Source organism: Hibiscus syriacus, unplaced genomic scaffold (assembly GCF_006381635.1).
Source record: "Hibiscus syriacus cultivar Baekdansim isolate YM2019G1 unplaced genomic scaffold, ASM638163v2 tig00008262_pilon, whole genome shotgun sequence".
NCBI classification, from domain to species: Eukaryota; Viridiplantae; Streptophyta; class Magnoliopsida; order Malvales; family Malvaceae; genus Hibiscus; species Hibiscus syriacus.
The window spans coordinates 421520-445930 of record NW_024062160.1 but is presented as its reverse complement, the minus strand read 5'-3'; the positions used below and the strand labels follow the sequence as shown (position 1 = coordinate 445930).

General features: G+C 34.0%; 1 protein-coding gene across 1 annotated transcript; it reads right to left on the bottom strand.

Annotated features, from left to right (window-relative positions):
* Positions 1-403: 403 nt before the first annotated feature.
* On the bottom strand, positions 404-23226 carry LOC120202151. The gene is made up of 12 exons (XM_039202630.1): positions 23086-23226; positions 22894-22996; positions 22722-22801; positions 21548-21675; positions 19983-20137; positions 19787-19900; positions 19467-19669; positions 19168-19379; positions 18971-19073; positions 18529-18786; positions 751-862; positions 404-641 (listed from the first exon to the last, which is right to left on the bottom strand). The coding sequence occupies exons 1-10, from the start codon at positions 23224-23226 to the stop codon at positions 18631-18633; spliced, it is 1395 nt and encodes a 464-aa protein (XP_039058561.1). The 3' UTR covers positions 404-641; positions 751-862; positions 18529-18630.
* Positions 23227-24411: the final 1185 nt, after the last annotated feature.

Sequence of the window (24411 nt, the reverse complement as noted above, 5' to 3'; positions counted from 1 at the left end):
GTCTGATTCAATAACATCATCGTTTTCCATGTTTTGCTCACTTGTTTCCTGCAACTTGACGTGAAATTGTTATTCTACATTCAAGGGCATTGCAAGAAAATACCAAAAGGGCAATGGTTTAATGGATATTTGAACTCACTTATTGTTGTAGATTCTTTATTGCAACTCCTATAACCCTTAATCCCTCATTGCTAAGTTCTGCCACCACGGTTAAGATCCTATGATGGTGTTCTGCAGAGAAAGCTGTTATCTCACCCCTATCTGCATCATCCACATAAGAACAAATTTCACCACTTCTTCAAGTGCACCTTTGGTTATTATGAATCTGTATATGCCTTGGCTATATACGCCTTCTCAATTAGATCCTGTTTCCAAAATAACGGACACTCTTCTTCTTATGAAACTAAAAGGGATTTCATCGATCTTTCTCTATTTGGATGGTTGGAATCGGTAACGGTTCGTGTAACACGTATGCCAAAATTGCATCGTCCAGTGGATATTTCTGATCACTCTTGAAGTAAGAATTCAGGAAGGAAAAATGTAAGACCTTTTCTCTCGGAGTACCCCAGCTATCCAGATGATTAACCATGATTGCATGGTTCATGGTGAGCGTCCAGGTTTTATCGATACATAGAATATCCCTGAAAAAACCAAAGGCAAAGTTGATTTATGAAGTTGATTTAAACAATGATCTGCATGGAATGATTCTAGTCTTTCAGATCTATATTTCATGAGAAAAATTGGACCTACATGGATCCCATGACTCGTATGGCAGACAAGCTTTTGACTATGCTTATCTCCCTTGCCATAGCAAGTGCACCCTTTGCAAGACTTGTGTTTATGATGAGAGGAAGCATTTGAGGAGTGTCGTAACCGGATTTCGCCCAGGCACGAAAATGTTTTACTTGGCGGGAAAATTAAAATGAATAAATAAATGATTTTTGATTTAAAACATATTTTGGGAGTCATCTTTTTGGGTTAGGTAGGTCAAATACCTAAAAACATTCTTTTAAAATAGTTTTCAAGAAAACATAATTTAAAAGATAAAATGATCTGTGTATAATCAAAAAAATTTAATAAAGAAGGGATTCGTGGTCGATTACGTTAAGCGAAGGATTATCACCCCTATAACGCCCAAAATTGATACTCATTAATTATAAATTATCTCTATTATTAGAAATTTAAAAATTTGAAGATATATTTAATTTATAATGTTGTTATTTCAAATTTATTACTATAATTTTAAGAAAATTTATTAATATATATAAATAAGATATAAGATATTTATTTATTTAGAAATATCAGAAAATGGTTTCTATGTGCTTTAAGACAGCTCTTTTCTTAATATTAAAAAATAAATAAATATTAAAACATTTATCTATAGATATAATTTATAAAAGTAAGATATTTATTTATTTAAAAATATCAGAAAATTGACATCCAGTTTCTTTAAGATTGTCTTTTCTTAATATTGAAAAATAAATATATATTAAAATATAATTATTTTTCTTAAAAGTTATTTATAAAATTAAATTTATAAATAGGATTAAATAAATAAATTTTTATATATATATATATATAATAATAATAATAATAATAATAATTAAATATATTGAAAATAAACTTATAAAATTATAACTAAACAGTGACTAAAATAAAGAAATTTATAACTATATATTTAAAATAAAATCAATAAAACTTGTAATTAAAAATAAATGAAAATAAAATTAATGACTAAATTATAACATACTAAAATTAAATACCTAATTCATAATTAATTATTTAAAATTACGGGGATTAAACATGCTATTTTTCATTTATTTAATTTAGGGACTAAAATAAAATTATATAAAATTCAAACATCAAATTGAAACAAATTAAAACATGTTGTTTGATTAAAATAATAATTATTAAAATCATAATGGCTAATTCGGTTATTTTACTTAAAATATATATAATTATGTTAGTGACCAAATTATAAAGGAATTAAAATTCATATACCGAATTAAAAAGATCTAAAATTTGATTCAGTGACTAAAGCATAAAATTTCAAAGTTGTGATGGCCATGGGTATATTTTACCCATAAGAGAAATTACACAAAAACCCTCACCAAAACTACATCGTTTTGGTGAGGGTATTTAAGCCCTATTATAGCCGACCTTAAGGCCAAATTTCTCATTTTTTCCTTCCTCATCCTCTCTCTAAAACTGAGAGAAGAATTCTCTCTGCCTTCTCTCTAGGATTCCCTCACCGGAGGGAATCTGTTCGGCAGTCGTCTGCCGCCGCAAACCTTCGCCGCCGGCCACCGTGAATGGTGGCTGGAATTTCAAAATCTCCCTAATAAATAGATCCCGACTCCCTAAAGCCGAATCTGACACTCTTTTTTTTCTTTTAAAACCGCTTATTATTTCCTAGATCTAAGAAAACTACCTTCGAAATTTTAATTTTCCAGCAATACATGGAGGCACAGGGGTTCTCCGGTGGCCGTGTTTCTTCTCGGTAAGTCTCTTTCCTTCTTTTGATTCACTATTGGTTGTTGTGGTTACTTGTGGGTGTATTATTTTGTTTTGGTTCGTTGCTCTCTTCGTGTCTCTTTGTTGGCAGGGGGCTCGGTGGCTTTAATAGCCACCACCGGTGATGGCTTCGGACTGGTCTCACAGAGGAGTTTTGGTTAGTCACCAAACTTATGGTGACTAACCGAAAAATAGTGACGCGTATGTGGTTGGCAACGCTTCTGGAGCCTTTGTTCGGATGTCGTGCCAGCGGCTAGTGGAGATGTGGAGCAATGGCAGTGAATACGGTGGCCGCGTGTCCCTAGGGTATCATAACCCTAGGGTTTCTGTTGGGATCATCTTGGACCGTTGGATCTAAGCCAGATCCAACGATGGACAAAAAGAGGCGGTTGAGGCATTATATATAAACCTTAAATGGGTTTTAGGGTTTCTATTAGGTCGATCTGGGTTTTTCTTATAATTAGGTCGGTCTGGGTTTTGGGCATGCAATGATATTTGTAATTATTTAATAATAATGATAAAATAAATAAAATTATAATAATATAAAAAAACAAATAGGTAAAAAAAATTAGTATCTTCAGCTGCCCCTCTTTGCTCATTCTTGTTTTAACAAGAATATGGCAAAGACAAAAGGATAATAAGTTTTTTATCCATTTGACTTCACTTGATTATGATGGCAATGTTGAACGAGTTCTTCTTGTTATGAACTCTTTCATTTTTCCACTGGGGATAACAATCTATCTTCTTCTGTGATATAATTTAGTAAAAGTTGAACAAATTCTTCTCATTATGAACTTATTCTTCTTTTTCAGATGAGTTCTTCTCATTATGAACTCTTTCTAGAAATGCTGATCTTCAAAAGTGGTATTGTTGATTCAATTTCAATAGATGATGAATCAAATTAAGGTTGAACAAGTTATTCTTATTATGAACTTCTTCTCATTCTTCAGATGAGTTCTTCTCATTATGAACACTTCTGGAAATATTGATGTTGATCTATCTCCTTCTGTGATAGAATCAAACAAAGGTTGAACAAGTTCTTCTCATTATGAACTTCTTATTCCTCTTCAGATGAGTTCTTCTCATTATGAACTCTTCTGGAAATGTTGATCCATCGAGTGATGAATTCAAACAAAAGGTTAAACAAGTTCTTCTCATTATGAACTTCTTCTTCCTTCTTCAGATGAGTTCTTCTCATTATGAACTTCTTCTGGAAAAGTTGATCCATCAAGTGATGAATTCAAGCAAAAGGTTAAACAAGTTCTTCTCATTATGAACTTATTCTTCCTTCTTCAGAAGAGTTCTTCTCATTATGAACTTCTTCTGGAAAAGGTGATCCATCAAGTGATGAATTCAAGCATAAGGTTAAACAAGTTCTTCTCATTATGAACTTCTTATTCCTTCTTCAGATGAGTTCTTCTCATTATGAACTTCTTCTGGAAAAGTTGATCCATCAAGTGATGAATTCAAGCAAAAGGTTAAACATTTTCTTCTCATTATGAACTTCTTTTTCCTTCTTCAGATGAGTTCTTCTCATTATGAACTCCTTATGGAAAAGTTGATCCATCAAGTGATGAATTCAAATCTTTGATAAAATCTTTGAAATTCCTGTCAAATATTTGACATGGATAAAATGAATGAAAATGCCCATATTTTGCAAATGTCTAAATATGATGCATGGATGTTAAGTTCATCTTTATTTGATTTCAAAGTGGCGAACTCAATCTTTCTTCAATTGTGTAGAAATCCAATAAATCTTTCTTCTTTGAAAAGATAATCTATCATCTTTAGAGAGTGTAGATGTAGATATGCTTGAATTTTTGTATGATGTCATAAAACCACTTGAGAACAAAACTCAATGGTATAGGCTCTTGAAAAGTCTGCACTCTTACAACATGTTAATTATGATAACTATCAACTGATTATGAAGCGATATTTCATGATGATTTCACAGATATTGATAATTCTTTTGATACTGAGGAAATCCTGAATTCTGATTCTGATGAGGAGAATAAACTGTTATACTTGACGAAAATGGAGTACTCAAAGGTTGAGGCTTCAATAGCCATAAAGAGATGTGGTACATATTCATCAATTGAAGAGTTGACAGATTTTATATGTGCTGCTCAAATAGCTAAAGTTACTGACGCACTTCTTCCGGTAGAAGATATGAAGCCATTATGTAATAACCCCAATTATAAAAAAAGGCGAAACTCAGGGTATGATTTGTTGAAAAGGAAGAAGCAGAGGAAGCTTGAAAAGAGGCTTCTTAATGAATACGATCATACAGTTCATCTTCTAAATCCAATGATTGGTTTTAGGGTTCTTACCGAACCAGATCAGATAACTCAAAGAATACTTCCAGAAGATGCTATTGGGCATCCTTATTTCTACTACGAGAACGTGGAACTTGCTCCAGTTGATGTTTGGACCAAAACGTCACAGTACTTATAAGATGTAGAACCAGAATTTGTAGATTCGAAGTATTTTTGTACTGCTGCACGGAAAAGGGACTATATTCATAATCTGCCAATTGAGAACATATTTCCTCTTGTTCCGCTTCCAAATGACTCTATGATGGAAATAACTTGTTTGCTTTTCAAAAGTGAGTGCAAATGTCGATAAGACCTACTTTAGATTCCATGTACTTAAAAGTATTAACATAAAGTGATAACCAAAAATATTTCGTTTGTTTCAAGATTATGTTAATCCATTTTCAAGATGTTTATGTGAAAGAATAAATTAAATTTCAAACAAAAGAAATTGAATTTCAAAAAGATAATCTTGGAATAAATAATATATTCAAAGTCATGGCAAACAGGAATGATAAAATTCAAATGATTCAACAATTTATTAGCATAAGTATTTCTAAACTAATCAACTTGATATAATTTAGAGCACTGAGGTAAGCTTATGTCTGGAAGATCTCAAACGTTGCCAGAATGCTTGTAGATGTAAAGTTCCTCCCAAAATATCAAGCTCTTAAGAGGATTTAATTGCCAGATGCCTAATATCAACATTCATTTGAGCATCCCTTTCAGGTTTTCAACTCAAATCATTCTTTTGGTTGCAAGATGCCCTTTTTGGGTTTTCATCTTGACCCTCCTTTTCTACATATATTTTTCATCATTTTCATTTTTTTCTTTTCATTTCATTTCATTTTTTTTTATTTTTTCATCATTTTTTCTTCTTCAAGCATAATATTTCTTGACAAAATATGAGTTTATTGGGTTTCTCATAACTTTTTCATCCATTTCTGTCAAGATCAAAGCTCCTCCGGAAAAGGCATTTTTTACAACATATGGCCCTTCCCAATTAGGCATCCATTTCCCATGGAAATCTTTATGTATAGGCAAGATCTTTTTAAGCACTAGATCACCCTCTTGAAATTCTCTTAGATGCACTCTCTTGTCATGAGACTTCGTCATCCGTTTCTGATACATCTGTCTATGGCAAATAGCTTTCAATCTCCTCTCATCAATAAGGTTCAACTGATTAAATCGAGCTTGGATCCATTCAGATTCATCCAATTTTACCTCTCTCAAGATTCGGAGTGATGGGATTTCAACTTCAATCGGTAAGACTGCTTCTATTCCATATACTAAAGAAAAAGGTGTTGCCCCAGTAGAAGTTCGCACATTAGTTTGGTATGCATATAAAGCAAAAAGTAACTTCTCGTGCCAATCTTTGTAAGTTTCAGTAGTCTTCGTAATGATTCTCTTGATGTTCTTATTCGCTGCTTCAACTGTCCCATTCATCTTTGGGCGATATGCCACTGAGTTTGCATGTTTGATCTTAAACTGTGCACAAAGTTCAGTCATCATTTTGTTGTTCAAGTTCAGAGCATTATCTGTGATGATTCTCTTTGGTAGCCCATACCGGCAAATTATTTCTTTCTTTATAAATTTGCAAAATGTAGACCTTTTAATATTGGCATATGAAGCAGCTTCAACCCACTTGGTAAAATAGTCAATTGCCACTAGGATGAAACAATATCCATTTGATGTTTTTGATGTGAATGCCCCAATGACGTCTATTCCCCACATAGAAAATGGTCAAGGTGTTGTCATAATATGTAAAGGTGATGGAGGTACATGAATCTTATTTGCATATACCTGGTATTTATGACATCTCCTTGCATAATCAATGCAATATGTATGCATGGTAGCCCAGTAATACCCATATCTCATTATTTTTCTAGCCATGGAAAGACCGTTTGCACGTGTACCACATATCCCACTGTGTACTTCTTCAATGATGTTTCTGGCTTCGCTTGTATTTACACATGTCAATAGCATTTGATCATTACTTCTTCTATACAAAGTCTCGCCATCAAGAAAGTATTCATCAGTCATTCTTATCAATGTTCTTTTATCAATCTCAGATGCATTTTGTGGATAACTTTGATATTTGATATATTGCAAGATATCATAATACCATGGCTTGCCATCTGCCTCTTGTTCTACACTGTAACAATGTGCAGGAATTTCATAAACTTGCATTTTGATCGACATCATATCAACTTTTTTAGTTGCTTGAAACATAGCAACTAATGTAGCCAAAGCATCTGCCATTTGATTTTCTTCTCGAGGGAGATAATTGAAGGTGACTTTCTTAAATTCTTTCACTAATTCGAGGGTAAAATTTCGGTATTCCAACAATTTGGGATCTTTTGTTTCCCATTCTCCTCGTAATTGATATACCACTAACGATAAATCTCCGTATATCTTGAGATATTTAATTTTTCTTTCTATGGCTGCCTTCAATCCCATGACACAAGCTTCATATTACGCCTGTTATTGGTGCAAAAGAACTCCAGTCTGTTTGTGAAAGGATAATAGATATTTTCTGGAGAAATTAACACTGCCCCAATTCCTCTTCCCAAGGCGTTGGATGCTCCATCAAAATAAAGCTTCCAGGATTCATCATTTGTTTTGACTTCTTCATTCATGGATATGCATAACAAATCTTTATCTAGAAAATTAAAACTCAGAGACTGATAATCATCGGATACACGACTGGCCAGAAAATCAGCTATGACACTTCCTTTTATTGCTTTTTGGTTGACATATACAATATCAAACTCAGATAATAACATTTGTCATCTAGTCATTTTGCCTGTCAAAGCTGGTGATTCCATTAAAAACTTTAAAGGATCAAGTCTAGATATCAACCAAGAGGTATGATATAACATGTATTGTCTGAGTCTTCGAGTAATCCACACTAAGGCACAACATAATTTTTGTATTGGTGGGTATCGAATTTCACAATCAGTAAATTTCTTACTCAGATAATAAATGGCTTTCTCTTTTCTTCCATATTCATCATGTTGTCCCAGTACACATCCCATCGAATTTTCAAAGACTGTCAAATAGAGAATTAACAGTCTATCAGGCACTGGTAATACTAAAATAGGGGCATTGGATAAATATTTCTTAATAATATCCAAAGTTTCTTGACATTAATCATTCCAGACTTCAGGATTTTTCTTTCGAAGTAACTTGAAAACTGGATCACATTTGATAGTTAATTGAGAAATAAACCGAGATATATAATTTAATATTCCCAAAAAGCCTCGAACTTCTTTTTTTGTATTGGGTGGCGGGAGATCTTGAATTACTTTTACTTTATCTGGATCAATCTCGATTCCATTTTGGCTGACTACAAATCTCAAAAGCTTCCCTGATGTCACCCCAAAAGTGCATTTAGCGGGGTTGAGCTTTAATTGATACTTTCTCAATCTTTGGAAAAGCTTTCTCAAAATTTGAATATGTTCTTCTTCGGTTCGAGATTTGGCAATCATGTCATCCACGTATACTTCAATCTCTTTGTGCATCATGTCATGAAATAGAGTTACCATTGCTCTCTGATACGTTGCCCCTGCATTTTTCAATCCAAATGGCATTACTTTGTAACAAAATGTGCCCCACATAGTTACAAATGTTGTTTTTTCCGTGTCCTCAGGGTTCATTTTTATCTGATTATACCCTGAAAAGCCATCCATGAAAGAAAACCATACATGTCCTGCAGTATTATCCACCAATGTGTCTATGTAAGGTAATGGAAAGCTATATTTAGGACTAGCTTTATTAAGATCTCTGTAATCCACACACATTCGGACTTTCCCATTCTTTTTTGGTACTGGAACAATGTTGGCTACCCATTCTGGGTATTTCGCTGCCTGTAGGAAGCCTGCATTAATCTGCTTCATTACTTCCTCTTTGATTTGTAACAACATTTATGGCCTCATTCGTCTGAGCTTCTGTTGAATAGGTTTATATTCTGGATTGATTGGAAGTTTGTGCACCACTATATCTGTACTCAAACCAGGCATATCTTGATAAGACCAGGCTAAGATATCTTTGAACACTTGTAGGAGATGTATCAATTCTCGTTTTATTTGGGCTGACAAAGTAGTACCAATTTTTACTTCTTTCATTTCTTCATTGGTTCCCAGATTTACAGTCTCAATTTCTTCTTTGTGAGGTAAAATTTGTTTGTCTTCTTTTTCTACTAATCTTAACAATTCAGTTGGAACATCACATTCTACTTTATCCTCACACTCATTGATTTCTTCCAGACATATGGGCCGCTCTAAATTTATCTCATGATTAAATTTAGGAATAATCAAGCTATTAACATTGTGACACCTACAAATTTAAGTCGGACATATTTTCAAAAAGATATAGTAAATTTATGAAATAAATATAAAGAATGAGAAATAATGAATGTAAAAAATATAAAAAATGTAAAGAACTATTGCCATTTGAGAATTTTAAGAAAAAACTTCTTATATTTGATATTAAGAGAACTTAACAACTGCCCTTACAAGATAACAAAAAGTTTTTATATTCTTGGGCTAAACATAAAGATTAGTTCTGAGTATTACTCTGTGTTAATACTAAAAATTACAAGGATATCTTCAGCAACCCAATTGTTAAGTGTTTCACCAGGAAGACAAGGACGAATCCCAGTCAAGTATTTGCCAGTTTGTGGTCATCTGTGATCATGTTGATAAATAATCCGCCCATAGCTTCTTCTACCATGCTTTGATCTTTTGTCAACTTTTCTTCTTTAAGAGCATCAACAAGCTTTTGTTCTACATTAACCATTCCTCCTAATTTAAACGTGGTCTTCAATTGAGGGAAAGACATGCGTTCCCACAGAATTTCTTCTCCTTTCAATCTTGCCTTTCTATTTTCGCATCTTCTTTTCATCTCTTTGTTCCTTTGTTGAAAATTGGGCTTAAATCTAAGCCCAAAACGATCTTTCTTCATCTTCATATTTACAGGAACTGAACTTCCTTGAAGATTATTTCCCAAACCTTTCCCAGTTTTAGCTCCAATGCCTAAAGTCTGTCGTACAGTCATTTTGGTGCAATCGGATAATCTAGGATGTGGAATTTTACTTCCTTCAGCAATAAAGGTTGCATTGACAAATTCCAAAGCTCGGAAAGAGCATTCGAGAGCATCATCATTGGTTTCAATATACAGAGCATCACTTGTCAGATGCAATGATTTATTCCTCAGCTCCTACACATATCAGTTGACCGTCAACAACGAACTTCAGTTTCTGATGCAATGAAGAAGGAATAGCTCCTGCAGAATGAATCCACGACCTCCCCAATAAACAATTATATATAGGGTGGATATCCATTACCACAAAGTCAATATTGTATACGATTGGTCCGGATCAGCAGTGGTATTTCCATTTTTCCAAGCACCTCTTTTTTAGTGCCATCAAAAGCTCGCACTACATTTTGATAACTCTTCATATACGATTTATCCACCGGCATCCTCTGAAGTGTAACTAAAGGCATTAAGTTAACAACAGATCCATTATCAATTAGTACTCCTAGAAACACATGGCCATGACAATGTGTTGTAATATTCAAAGCTTTCACTGATCCCATTCCATCTTTCGGTATTTCATCATCAGTGAACGTGATGTAATTATCAGCGGCTATGTGCCCCATAATCCTGTCAAGCTTGTTGAGAGATACTTTTATCAAAGCATTTCTGTGTACTTCTGAATTCATCAACAAATCAAGAATTGAAATTCGCGCTTGCTGTGTATGTAACTGTTCAACCACACTATATTCGCTATGTTTAAAAAATTTCAAGAATTCTTGTGCTTGTTTTTCTTTTACGGGCTCATTGATTGTTGGCGAGGATTCATCATCAAATACCTTTTGGGGTATCACTGTAGCTTTTCCCTTTATTTTTGACTATTCTGATGTATTCAATGTTTCGGGAGAGTAACATCTCCCACTTCTTGCAAAGAATCCGACTTCACTTACTGCTTCAGATGTTGAATCCATATTATGTACTTTCTCTTATGTTTTTTTTCCAGAGAAACAGATCATTCTACCATTGAAACATTGGTAGTATAATTCCAAGGTACCCTGCGGGTATCCTTATATGGAAATGGTAAAGGAGTCGTGATAACTACTTTCGGCTTTGTTGGTGCAGGATTCACTGTAGATGATTTCACAGTAATAATCATGGGATCACTCGCTCTCTTCTTAGGTTTAGAATCTTCTTATGCGCAAATGTCATCTTCTCTTTTTCCTGGTTCTTCTTCAAAGAACTCTATCTCTTTTTCATTCATCAGTTTTTGCACCAAATCCCTAAATTCAGGGCATAGTTAAATTTCATGTCCTTTTTCTTGATGATATTCGCAATAATTCTCGCCTTCATTATACTTTGGCTTGAATTGTTGCTGAATCATACCAAATAGGGAGAGTTGTTGAAATATCCAACCAAAGGGAGATTTAATTTCAGAAACATCCATTTTTGATTTATTTCTATTTTCTTCCTGGATTGCGTTCACGTTTTTGTCTCCATGATTTGGCAGCGGATGATTTGATGTAGCTGGTGAATTGAATTCCAGCTTTCCAGTATTAATCAAATTTTAGACCACCCTTTTGAATGTCAAACAGTTTTCAACAGAGTGACCCGTAATTCCATCATGATAAACACAGTGTGCTTTCACATCGTACCATGGAGGGAATGGTGGTTGCAGAGGAATCAACGAATATGGTCGTATGACATCTGCCTTTAATAGTGAATCATATATCTTAGCATATGGTACTGGTAAGGGTGTAAAATAAAGCCTTTCATTTTCCCTGCGAGATTCTCTCGATTTCGTTCAATTAGTGTTTGTTTCCTCTTTCTTAACCCTTGGCTGGGTTATCGTAACACTTTTCGAGGTATCCTTGTTATAAGTGTTTGCATTGTTAACTTCATTTTCCTTTTTTCGGTACATGGGTCTTTTGGAACTAGACCCTTCACTTGATTCAATTTTGCCACTTTTCATGACATTTTCAATGAGTTCTCCAGAAATGACCAGATCTGCAAAATTTCTGGTTGGGTTCCCTATTAGATGGCTTAAATAAGAAGCCTTTAAAGTATGGACGAACATTATTGTGGCTTTTTTTTTCTGATAGAGGTGGCTGAACTTGGGCCGCTGTGTCACGCCATCTCTGGGCGTACTGTCTGAATGTTTCATTGTTCTTTTTTTCCAGATTTTGTAGGGTCCATCTATCAGGGACCATATCTGTCACGTGGCGATACTGCTCTAGGAATGCTTTTGCCAGATCTTCCAGGCTCTAATGTTAGATTTGGTCAAATTAGTATACCATTTTAATGATGGTCTTGTCAAGCTATCCTGAAAGCAATTAATTAACAATTTCTCGTCTTTAACATGACCTTCCATTCTGCGACAAAACATGGTAATATGGGAAGAAGGGTATGTAGTACCGTCATATCTATCAAATTCAGGAACTTTGAACTTAATGAGGAGGATTAGGTTGGGGACTAAACTCAACTCGCTGGCGTCAAACCCATAAAACGATTCAGTTACTTCCACATATTTTATTCTTTCTTCTAAGCTCTTGATCTGTCTGGTCAATTCTTCATTGGCTTTTTTTCTCATTCAGCTCATTCAAATATGGAATTAGATGCTCAGGATTAAATTCCCCTATCTTCACATCTAATATAAGCGGATTTTTGCTTGAAGAAGCGGGATCCACTTGTTGACTTTCATTAGGTTTAGTCTCTTGAAGTGCCGATGTGCGAGCATGGATTTGCACAGGTGTGATGTCAGAATGATAAACCGGTTCAGGTGTGAAACCTAAAGGGTACATAGGTTCCTGGTCGAAAAGTACATGATTTTCATGAATTTTTCCAATGGTAGATTGCTTTTTGAGCATATCTTCTATTTTCTGCATCATACTGTCTTGTGAGTTTGCAATGCTAGCTTCAATTTTCTCTAACTTCATTCTCATTTCTTCATGTTCTTTATTATGTTGTTCCTCAAGACATTTTATTTTATCCTCCATGATTTTCTTAGTAGCTTGTCTATTACCATAATGATGTTGAATTTCTCGTTTAGCCAGAATAACTGCGATTGAAAATCCTTTTAATATTATTTTTTTGAATTTTATTTAATGAATGTTTATATTAATGTAAAATGATTATTTATAAAGAAAATAATGCAATGAACAATGAATGTATAAATGTATGCAAAAGGTATTGATCCCAAAAAGTTAACTGTCATAGAACAACTTCTATTGACATACAAAATTTCTTTTATAATAGTTCATAACTACAGATACGACATAGCTTTCCTATTAAGTTCTATGATTTCTTTCATCAACCAAGTCATCTTCTTTCCATACTTAGAAATGGGATCAACGTGATGCTCAATAATCTTTGCTTCAGCAGTTAACTCCCCAACATATCTGGCAACTTCACTCATTTGTACCATGGCCTCGAATACCATACTGCCACTTTCTTCATTTCTTTCTTCAAAGAAGTCAGTAGATTTTTGTCATTGTTAATTAGTTCCCTCGAGAGTCTATTCTAATTCAGTGATTCTGACTTGACAACTGTGCAAAGTTTTTTCAAGATCTCAGATTCGTCTTCGTAGTGAAACGTTCTCCTCAGAACTCTCTTTAAGATCACTAGGTCCTAGACGAACCTTCTCTTGGAATAAGGATTCTTTAAGTTGCAAAATGTAAGCATTAAACTCTAAGTTTTTGTTTCTAGACTGATCCAAATCCTCTTCAAGTTTTATTGTTGCTTCTTATGTTCTTTGACTAGTTTTCTGGATTTGCACATTCTTGTTTCTACATCGTTCCATCCAAGTACTGGCTATTTCTTGCTCTACTTCAAGTCTGGTGTTGAAATTCTTCCTCTCCAACTTCCATTTTTCTTTTTCAATATCGAACTCTTCAATCCTTTGGCCCCTAACTTTAAGTTCGACAATTAGATTGTTCATTTCAGATTCAAATCCCTTAAACATGGTGTTTTTCTCATCCTCAAATCTCTCAAGCATGTCGTTCTTCATCTCTTCTAATTCTTTAACTCGATCTCTTTCCTTCTGCATTTCATTCATAATCTCGCGATTTTCGGCTTTGTGTTTCATAATTCGCTCCCTTTTGTCAACCTCTAGATCATCCATTTTCTGCTTTCCTTTCTCAAGGCTTTTGAGTAAACGACTATTCTTTCCTTTCAAATCTTCAACTCGGTATTTCTTGATATTCAACTCTTTGGTCATCTGTACTGTGGCTCTGTTCGATCCTAAAGATTTCCGGGATTTGTGTAGCTCATGGTAATTCTTCTTTAACGTTCTGAACTCACCATCAATTTTTTCTTTGTTTTCCCTCAGTATTGCACATTGTGCTGAATAAAAGTCAACATCAACGCCCAGCATAGCTTTATCTCGTCTCATTTGTTCTAACTCTTTCGACCATCCTTCTCTTTCTGCTTCAAACTCAGCTCTTAAGATTTCAATCTCTGATGGAATTGATCGAATGCGATCTTCCATAGAGATATCCTTATTTTGATCTGGTAGAGGAATATTTTCATTTTTCCCGACAGACCTCCATTCCTCATAATCAGGAGTTAACATTACCTTCGCTGCTTTGGCTTGAATACAGAAAGTTGTTTTCCAAGCTGTAACGACATCCATGATGTTTCTTTTGTAATTTTTGCTATGAAATGCGAACTCAGTCGTATGTAATCCAACAGTAACAGGAACAAATTGACAACCCTCGTACTACCTTATAACTAGAAGTGGTGCATATCCGATTCCTTCCCACAAACTTAGAAGCATCACCCAGTTGTAATCACCACATTTGTAAAATAATTCCCTTTGAATTTGCCATGAGGCACGCCAAACGATATCATCGCTTTGTATATTTCGAAGGGCATTGATCCACATATCTTTCGTGACTTCTTTCGGCCATTCTTGCTCCAGAAACTCTTTCAACGGTGAGTACTCCGTACTAAAGCGACGGTACAAAACCTTTTCTGTCCTCCAAAAATGACTACGGATCCATACATATAACAATGGTGCACATCCCAAAAATCATCCACCTCCTAGCCTTCTGCAAGCGCTTAACGATCGAAAAGTCTCTACTAGAATTGTAGAAGCATGATTGACCCTTTTTAATAGCTGCTCGAACAAATCTACTACTGCAGCCTCAATGTATTCCAATACTTTCGGGAAGATGACCATACCATATATACCCAGAGCAAAAAGATCAAATCGTACTTTATCATCTGGATGACTCTGAATAATTTCTTTGATATTGGTCCAAGCAATGCCTTCGCCCTCGCCCTTTTGTTTTGTGCGGGATACTACCCATTCCTCTCGTACTCCTGCAATCTTTGCTAACTTAACTCGAAAAGGTTGAGTTTTAACTGACCTTGAATAAATTTGATTCTCGAAAGCCCCTTCTATATGTAGCAAAGTTGTGTACTCTTCAATAGTAGGAACCAAGTCCTCCTTATTGAAAGTGAAGCAATTATAACCAGGATTCCAGAATTGAATTAGAGCTCGAAGTAAGTCATCATCAACCTCGACATAGATCAAATAAGGGATGTACCCGTAAGACTGATAGAACTGCAGCTTTCTATTTGAATCCAAACTTTCCCAAATGCCTCGCAAATCTTGCATATCATTTGTTTTAGAGAAATCGGAGCATAACTTGCTAACTCAGGTACATAATCATCCTGCAGACTATCTCCCCCTTGTCTTTATAAGTCTTCAGACTATTGTCTTACTTCTGAGTTTGGAACTATTTGATTTGAACATTTTTTATCTATAGATGAAGGTTTTCCAATGAGACGATTAACTCGAAGATCAATACCTTTAATCCTTCATGATGATATGCAAACAAAAATAAAGAAAACATAAAAAGAAATGAATTAGTTCAAATAATAAGGAAGAAAAAAATTTAAATTTAATATCTACCCAGATATTTCTATTTAACATGCTTTTTACATAGCATAATTTAAATAATCTAAATTCATATGCAATTTATTTAACAAAAAATAAATAAATAAATTAAAAGGAAAAAGTTAGAATTCATTTCTCTTTTGTGTATACCTATTTTGGACAAAATTTCGGCATGGCTTCAGATCGGAAGAGTTTCTAGGGTTTACTATATGCAGAGTTTTAGTTCTAAGAGTAAAGTTACCCGAATTGTCCTTGTTAGTGCCCCTTTGGACTGCTAACCCTCAATCCTAGTTCATTAAAGACTAAAGTGGATCAAGTTCAATTTGAGGGAATACACTTTACTATGCCTGACACGGAGAATAAATTCTCACGAAGACATAGAGCATATGAACCCTGAAAACTACTTACTAGGTCTGACACAGAGAATAAATTCTCACGAAGACGTCGCTTTCACTCCCACTTAAAAGGGACAAGCTTGATTATAAAGCTTATGTTATGCAAGTGTTGTGTGTGAGGAGAAATGTTTAAACCTCTGACAAACAAATAAATATAAATTAAATAACTGAAAATAAAACTAAAAACATTAATAAAAAATAATATATATAAATATATGAAAATAATAAGTATATATAAAAATTTTAAAAAAAGAAGTATAACTTGAATTTTTAATTTATAATTAATAGAGACAACTTATAATTGGTTTTAAAGTTTGATCGGTCCCCAGCGGAGTCGCCAAGCTGTCGTAACCGGATTTCGCCCGGGCATGAAAAATTTTTACTTGACGGGAAAACTAAAATGAATAAATAAATGATTTTTGATTTAAAAAATATTTTGGGAGTCGCCATTGACCTTTTTGGGTTAGGTAGGTCAAATACCTAAAAACAATCTTTTAAAATAGTTTTCAAGAAAACATAATTTAAAAGATAAACTGATTTGCGTATAACCAAAAAAATTTAATAAAGAATGGATTCGTGATCGATTACGTTTAGGGAAGGATTAGCACCCCTATAACGCCCAAAATTGGTACTCATTAATTATAAATTGTCTCTATTATTAGAAATTTAAAAATTTGAAGATATATTTAATTATAATCCTGTTATTTCAAATTTATTACTATAATTTTAAGAAAATTTATTAATATATATATAAATAAGATATAAGATATTTATTTATTTAGAAATATCAGAAAAGGGCTTCTAGGTGCTTTAAGACAGCTCTTTTCTTAATATTAAAAATAAATAAATATTAAAACATTTATCTATAGATATAATTTATAAAATTAAGATATTTATTTATTTAAAAATATCAGAAAATGAACATCCAATTGCTTTAAGACTGTCATTTCTTAATATTGAAAAATAAATATATATTAAAATGTAATTATTTTTCTTAAAAATTATTTATAAAATTAAAATTATAAATAGGATTAAAAAAATAAATTTATATATATATATATATATATTTATAATAATAATAATTAAATATATTGAAAATAAACATATAAAATTATAACTAAACAGTGACTAAAATAAAGAAATTTAAAACTATATATTTAAAATATAAAAGCAATAAAACTTGTAATTAAAAATAAATGAAAATAAAATTAATGACTAAATTATAACATACTAAAATTAAATACCTAATTCATAATTAATTATTTAAAATTACAGGGATTAAACATTCTATTTTTCATTTATTTAATTTAGGGACTAAAATAAAATTATATAAAATTTGAACAACAAATTGAAACAAATTAAAACATGTTGTTTGATTAAAATCATAATTATTAAAATCATAATGGCTAATTCGGTTATTTTACCTAAAATATATATAATTATGTTAGTGACCAAATTATAGAGGAATTAAAATTCATATACCGAATTAAAAAGATCAAAAATTTGATTCAGTGACTAAAACATAAAATTTCAAAGTTGTGATGGCCATGAGTATATTTTACCCATAAGCGAAATTACACAAAAGCCCTAACATATTTTACCCATAACCGTGAATGGTGGCCGGAATTTCCAAATCTCCCTAATAAATAGATCCCGACTCCCTAAAGCCGAATCTGGCACTATTTTTTTCTAAAACCGCTTATTATTTCCTAGATCTAAGAAAACTACCTTCGGGATTTTAATTTTTCAGCAATACGTGGAGGCGCAGGGGTTCTCCGGTGGCCGTGTTTCTTCTCGGTGAGTCTCTTTACTTCTTTTGATTCACTATTGGCTGTTGTGGTTGCTTGTGGGTGTATTATTTTGTTTTGGTTCGTTGCTCTCTTCGTGTCTCTTTGTTGGCAGGGGGCTCAGTGGCTGTTATAGCCACCACCGGTGATGACTTCGGATCGGTCTCACAGAGCAGTTTTGGTGAGTCACCAAACTTGTGGTGACTCACCGAAAAACGGTGACATGTGTGCAGCTGGCAGCGCTTCTGGAGCCTTTGTTCGGATGTCGTGGCAGCGGTTGGTGGAGATGTGGAGCAATGGCAGTGAAGGCGGCGACCGCGTGCCCCTAGGGTATCATAACCCTAGGGTTTCTGCTAGGATCATCTTGGACCGTTTGGATCTAAGCCAGATCCAACGGTGGACAAAGAGAGGCGGTTGGGGTATTAGATACAAACCCTAAATAGGTTTTAAGATTTTTGTTAGGCCGGTTTGAGTTTTCTTGTAATTGGGTCGATCTGGGTTTTGGGCCTGCAATGATATTTGTAATTATTTAATAATAATAATATAAAAAAAACAAATGGGTAAAAAAAATTAGTATCTTCAAGGAGTAAGGGCGCATGCAACCGATATCCCGAAAAGAGTACTCTCACTCAAATCATGGAAGGTAAAGTACTCCACCAGTATCATGATTGTGACTACAAGAAGCATTACGCCAACGAGCACATACGATATCTTCCGAATACCCTTCTCGAAACTATCTGCTGGTTTTTGTTTTCAATAGTTGAAAATATGGTGTTTATGTAGGTCTTGCGTCCAGTGGAGACAACCAAACCAGTTCCGGTACCTGATACCACATTTGTCCCCTGAAATATTAATTGCAACGGTATATACCTCAGCTTATTACTCGGTTACATACGTACTAGTGGATAACGGTACGATGCTAGCTAAACCGAAGTTCCTCCCATACTTGTTTAATATTAAAAAACGCAAATGATTCAATCACCTGTCATTTTTCATGATGAAACAAAAGAAGGAACAAAAGAGTACCATGAAGCAAATGTTCTTTAATTCTAGCAGAAGAGTGCTTCTATCTTCTCTGACATCAGCTGTTTTTTCAGTTGGCCAAGATTCTCCAGTTAACGAGGACTGACTGTCGAAGAAGCAAGGTTGTAAGCAAAAGGAAAAATACATTCAAATCTTGATTCTTGATACAAAGAAAGCGGAAACTTTGAAGGCTGTTGTACCTTACAACTAGGTGTTTGGAAGTTAATAGTCTTACGTCACCAGGGAAAAGGTCCCCGGGCTCGAAAATGACTATGTCTCCCGGAACAACATCTCTTTGATCGACTTGAACGATCATTTCGGTCTCAACCTCTCTCCCCACACATCTTTGAACTTTAACTGGACATCTTACGTATTCTGAAAGTTGCATTGCTGCTTTTGAACTGCAATATTCCTGGATGTTGCATAGAAGTTATAGTTACATAAAACCGTGTTTGAAGCCGAATTCGTGGATGATTGAGAAACTTAAAACAGGAAGCACCTGATAGAATCGAAGGGAGACACTAATGAAAACCAATACAAGCATGATGCATCCATTTGGATTATCACTGGTTATGTATGAGAGTGCTGACAACACAATAAGAATGATGTTGAAAGGATGAAAAAAGGCGTTCCACAGAAGCTGCCATGAGCTAGGAAATGTGTATTCAAGAGGAATGTTTGAGCCTTTTCCTTCAGTCTCCTCTCAGCTTCAGTAAAGCTCAAGCCTACTCAAAACCAAAGTATCCATTATCCCTCACAAAATTGGTGAATTGATCAAACAGATTTACAGGCATCGATTCGATAAAAAATCGAGCTAACCTCTTTCGGTGGATCGAACGTATTCGAAAGCCAAATATATTTCTGTTCTGGCCAAAGCATATAACCAAGAATAAACCTTCTCTTCTTCTGTCCTTGAAGCCCCATCGGTCTTCACTAAATATCTCAAACAAATAGCCCGAAGTAAGAAAATCAAAATTAAAACTACTATTAGGCCATAATGGGGATGACAACTCACCTCTCGACTTAAAACGCCGGAGAAACCCAAAAACCGAATTCGAGAAGAACCCATCACGGTGGCGATGATCGGTATTACTATTACTATTACTACCATTGACAAGGCTTTCATGAACAGGGTTGGAAGAAGGGAGGGACTCAAACTGGGTTCCGAAACTGAAAAATCAGAATAATTTGAAGCTCCCCATGGGAGCAAAATGGGGTGGTATGAATAGAAATGGATGGAGAATAGGGTTTGTGAGTACAGTACATGAGATTATGAGCCCCCAAAAGAAAGATGGTTGAAAAAACAAGTTGATTGTTGTTGGTAGGGAAGTCGAAGATTTGAAGGGACGGTGAAGAATTAAATATCTTTGTTTTGGATAGACTTTATTTGGACAAGTTGAAGCATGTTTATCGCTCTGTGGTTCGGTCTCTTGGAAAATCGGGTGCTTCTTTCCAGTTGTTTTTCTCTTTCAAGTTCAAAGCATCAACTACCAGACTTCAAATGACCGTTAGGTGCAGTCTGTGTAGGAGGGAATGGTAAAATACAACCAATTCACTTCAATATTATTATTTTTTGAATTAAATTAAAGTGATTAAAGTATTATCAGTTCTAAATACTATCAATTCTTTGACAATGAACGCTCAATCACTGAGGTAAGTTGGTTCGTACAATTCACTCAAATATTAGTTTGGTTATAAACGGATCACATTTTTCTTCTTCTAAAAATTACAATTTCACTCACCATTAAAATATTATTACAAATAAATCATTAGTTATTAAAACTGAAACAAACATCTAATTTAACATAGTATAATCTATTAATTTGATCTTAATTCTAAATAATTCAATAAATTAAAGCTATTGTATTTAAAAAAATTATAAATTTAATTTTTTGTGATAATATCATATGGAAGGAGTCCAAGTCAAAGCAATAATTGAAAAACTTCATTTTATCATAAAGCAACAATAAGTTGCCACTACAGCAAACTAAGTTTTTAGCGGCGTTTTTTAGTCATACAGCGGCATTTTTAAGCGACGCTAAAAACCCTTCTAACGCAAAAAAAAACACCGCAAAAATTTACGGCGTTGGTGAACTTTAAATGCCGCTAAAGGTTATGTTTTTTTGCGGCATTTATTTTACAAACGCCGCAATAGGTTAAGTCATTTAGCGGTGTTTGTAAAATAAATTTCACCCAAACGTCTCTAAGGCATGTTATAACCAAATGTTAAGTAATCATTTTTCACCCAAACATCGTTAATAGTCATGACTTGTCGTGGCATTTTTATTCACAAAACGCCTCTAAGGCATGTTATAACCAAATGTTAAGTAATCATTTTCACCCAAACGTCGTTAATAGTCATGACTTGTCGTGGCATTTTTATTCACAAAACGCCTCTAAGGCATGTTCTAACCAAATGTTAAGTAATTATGTTATCTATACATTATCCAAAGATGTGTGCTTTAAAAATTTCTACGAAAGCATTTAAGAAAAAAGAGAAAGAGATGTAACCAGAGTTAAATAAAGTAGAAATAAATATGTATCAATTTGAAATTTACGAATTTATACATTTCAACAAACCATGTACTCTTTTGAAGCAACAAGTTCAATTGTTCCTTTACAAAGCTCAGGCCTCTCATCAGCATCTCTATGCCGGCCATAAGGACCAAGGTTTCAATGGTAGTAACGAGGAGTATCATCAGTAAACCCTGAAAGAGTATAACATAATCAGTGATATTGTCATCTTCCAACATTACAGAAACACAATCATAGAGCATAAATAGACAAGCTCAATGTGTGGTCATGGGCTCATGGCACTTATCCAACATGGAATAAAGATTTCTATATATATGACCAGAACGTAAATGGCATTTATGTGCAAAAAAATTAAAAGCAAAATTGATAAAATCCAGCATAATAAGAATATAAGAACAGATCACCATATAATCTAAGGAACCTATAGCTGACAACTAAGATATTGGGAGAGTATTATTACATTTCAAAAATAAATTTTAGTTCAAGAGCTTCCTAACTAAAGCTCTCAAATAATAATCACACTGTTTGATTCCCTAAGTGTAAGAATAATTAATCATTTAAGTTTTATAGAGAGCAGTGTGCAGGAAATCAAAGATCTCAACGAGTAATTGTCACCAAACATTTTAACAAGAAATACAAGAAACCAAATCATGCATTGTTGATCACTTCAAACAAAGCTATACTAAGAAGTGGCCCTCAGGTTAACTTATCAAACTGAGCAAAATACCTCTCCATGGAGTAAAAGATGGCAAAGATAACTTGATAGGATTCAATGATTTAAAGAATAGAAATTAATCACAACAGGTATGCTTTGAATAGACACAAATTGGTTCATGCTTTTATATCACTAAAATGACATATGTCATATATATCAATGTGAGATTTCTCCCCGACAGAATAGCTACCATCTTGGTTTCTTTCAAAATGCAACGCAAAAGGGGGGAAAACGCATACCTTTTTCTCTTGCACCTCAGGAAGAGCTCCCAATGGTCAAGTTCAATAACACTGACAAACATGACCAAAATATAACTGAAGATCATACTTTGTATTCTTAAAAGTAGTCATAACATTATACATTAGTTTTACAAGATCTCAGCAATCTAAAGTGAAATTAAAGAGCTCCCAATGATTGTCTAAACCAACAGGTGCTTAGTTGAATAACACTAAGAATCCGAGTCAAAATCGAAACAAAGAACATCTATTATCACAATATGCTTACAGTGGTGACTGTCACAGCAAAGAATTGCGGGGGCAGTGTTCCTATCATGTTCGTCACTGTTTGCCGCATTGCCTCAACAACTTGGGAAACTGTTTTTTCTCAAATTTCAGTTTCATTTCATTTCCAGAGCCTAAGAAATTATAACCCTTTTAGAAAGAAAAAAAAAATGAAACCTGTTGAGGAGCTCGTTTCACGAACAATTCCATGAACTCCGGCTGCACATTTTTCACATACTCCAATAGAATCTCTCGCCTGGTCTTAGGCTGCTGATTTTTCTTCATAAAAAATACACACTTAAAAGTTAAAACCAACATACATAAAACACCATACAAGAAAACAGACCCATGAAAGAGAGAGATATTACCAGACTGCCATTAGGAGGCTTGGAATCACCGTTGGGTTTAGACCCATCATCGCTCTTGGAAGAATTATAAGCTTTAACTCTCAAACCCAATCTCGTGTTGCTTTTAATCTTCCGTGTGAAGCGAACCGACAGCGGCGGCATGATGTTGCGATTGTGGTGATGGCTGCACGGTGATGGCTGCACGGTGGTGGCTTCACTGTGATGGTTGGGTGTTAGAGGAAAAATAGAAAAAATGGGAATAAAAACAATTAGGATCATACAATTGCGGCGTTTATTACAAAAACGTCGCTAAGGTGCATGCTATAGCTGCATTTTTGTAACAAATGCCACTAAGTTCATGATTATTATTGCGTTTATTACAAAAACGTTGCTAAAGTGCATGACTAGTGTAGTGTTTATAAAAAATGCCGCAAAGGTGTATGACTAAACGCCACTAAAGTGCATGACTATTGCGACGTTTATTCCAAAAACGCCACAAAGTGCATGACTATTGCAACGTTTATAAAAAAACGCCACTAAAGCACAAGATTATTGTGGCGTTTATAAAAACGTTGCTAAAGTGCATGACTATTGCAACATTTGTTACAAAAACACCGCTAAGGTGCATGACTACTGCAGCGTTTATTACAAAAACGCCGCCTTGTAAGAGTCAATCGCGGCGGTTTTAGTAAAAATGTAGCTAATATCTTTGTTTTGTGGCGTTTTACTCGTAAAAACCGCTTTTTGTTAAAATTTTGTGGCGTTTTATTTCATAATGCAGCAAAAAAGCCACTGCAGAACAATTTTACTGTAGTGTACTATTAAGTTATTATGATATTGTAAAAGTAATAAAAAAATAGTATAACGTATTTTAGATAAAAAATTAAATTAATAGAACTTTCTATATGAAATTAAACTTATTAAATTATTTCAAATTAAAATTAAATTGATAGAATTTTATAAATTTTAAGGAAATTATTATTATATTAATTACATCACTAATTCATTTTTTATATTTTATTATTGGATGCAATGCATGTGAATGTAGACATTTTTTTAGAGAAAATAACTTCAGTGACCGAAAATGCCTTATAATATACGATTTTAACCAACTTTTTTTGGATTTGCGAAAATGACCAACAAATTCGCAACGCGAACTCCAATTTCGCAACTCAGTTTTGAAATTCTCAACTCGAATTTCTTTTCCGCAACGCGAATATGTAATTCGTAACACAAATATGTAATTCGTAACACGAATATGTAAATTGCAACGCTGATTTGTAATTCGCAATACATAAGTCAAATTCACAAAGCGCGTTTATTTTCGCAACGCGAATTTTATTTTCA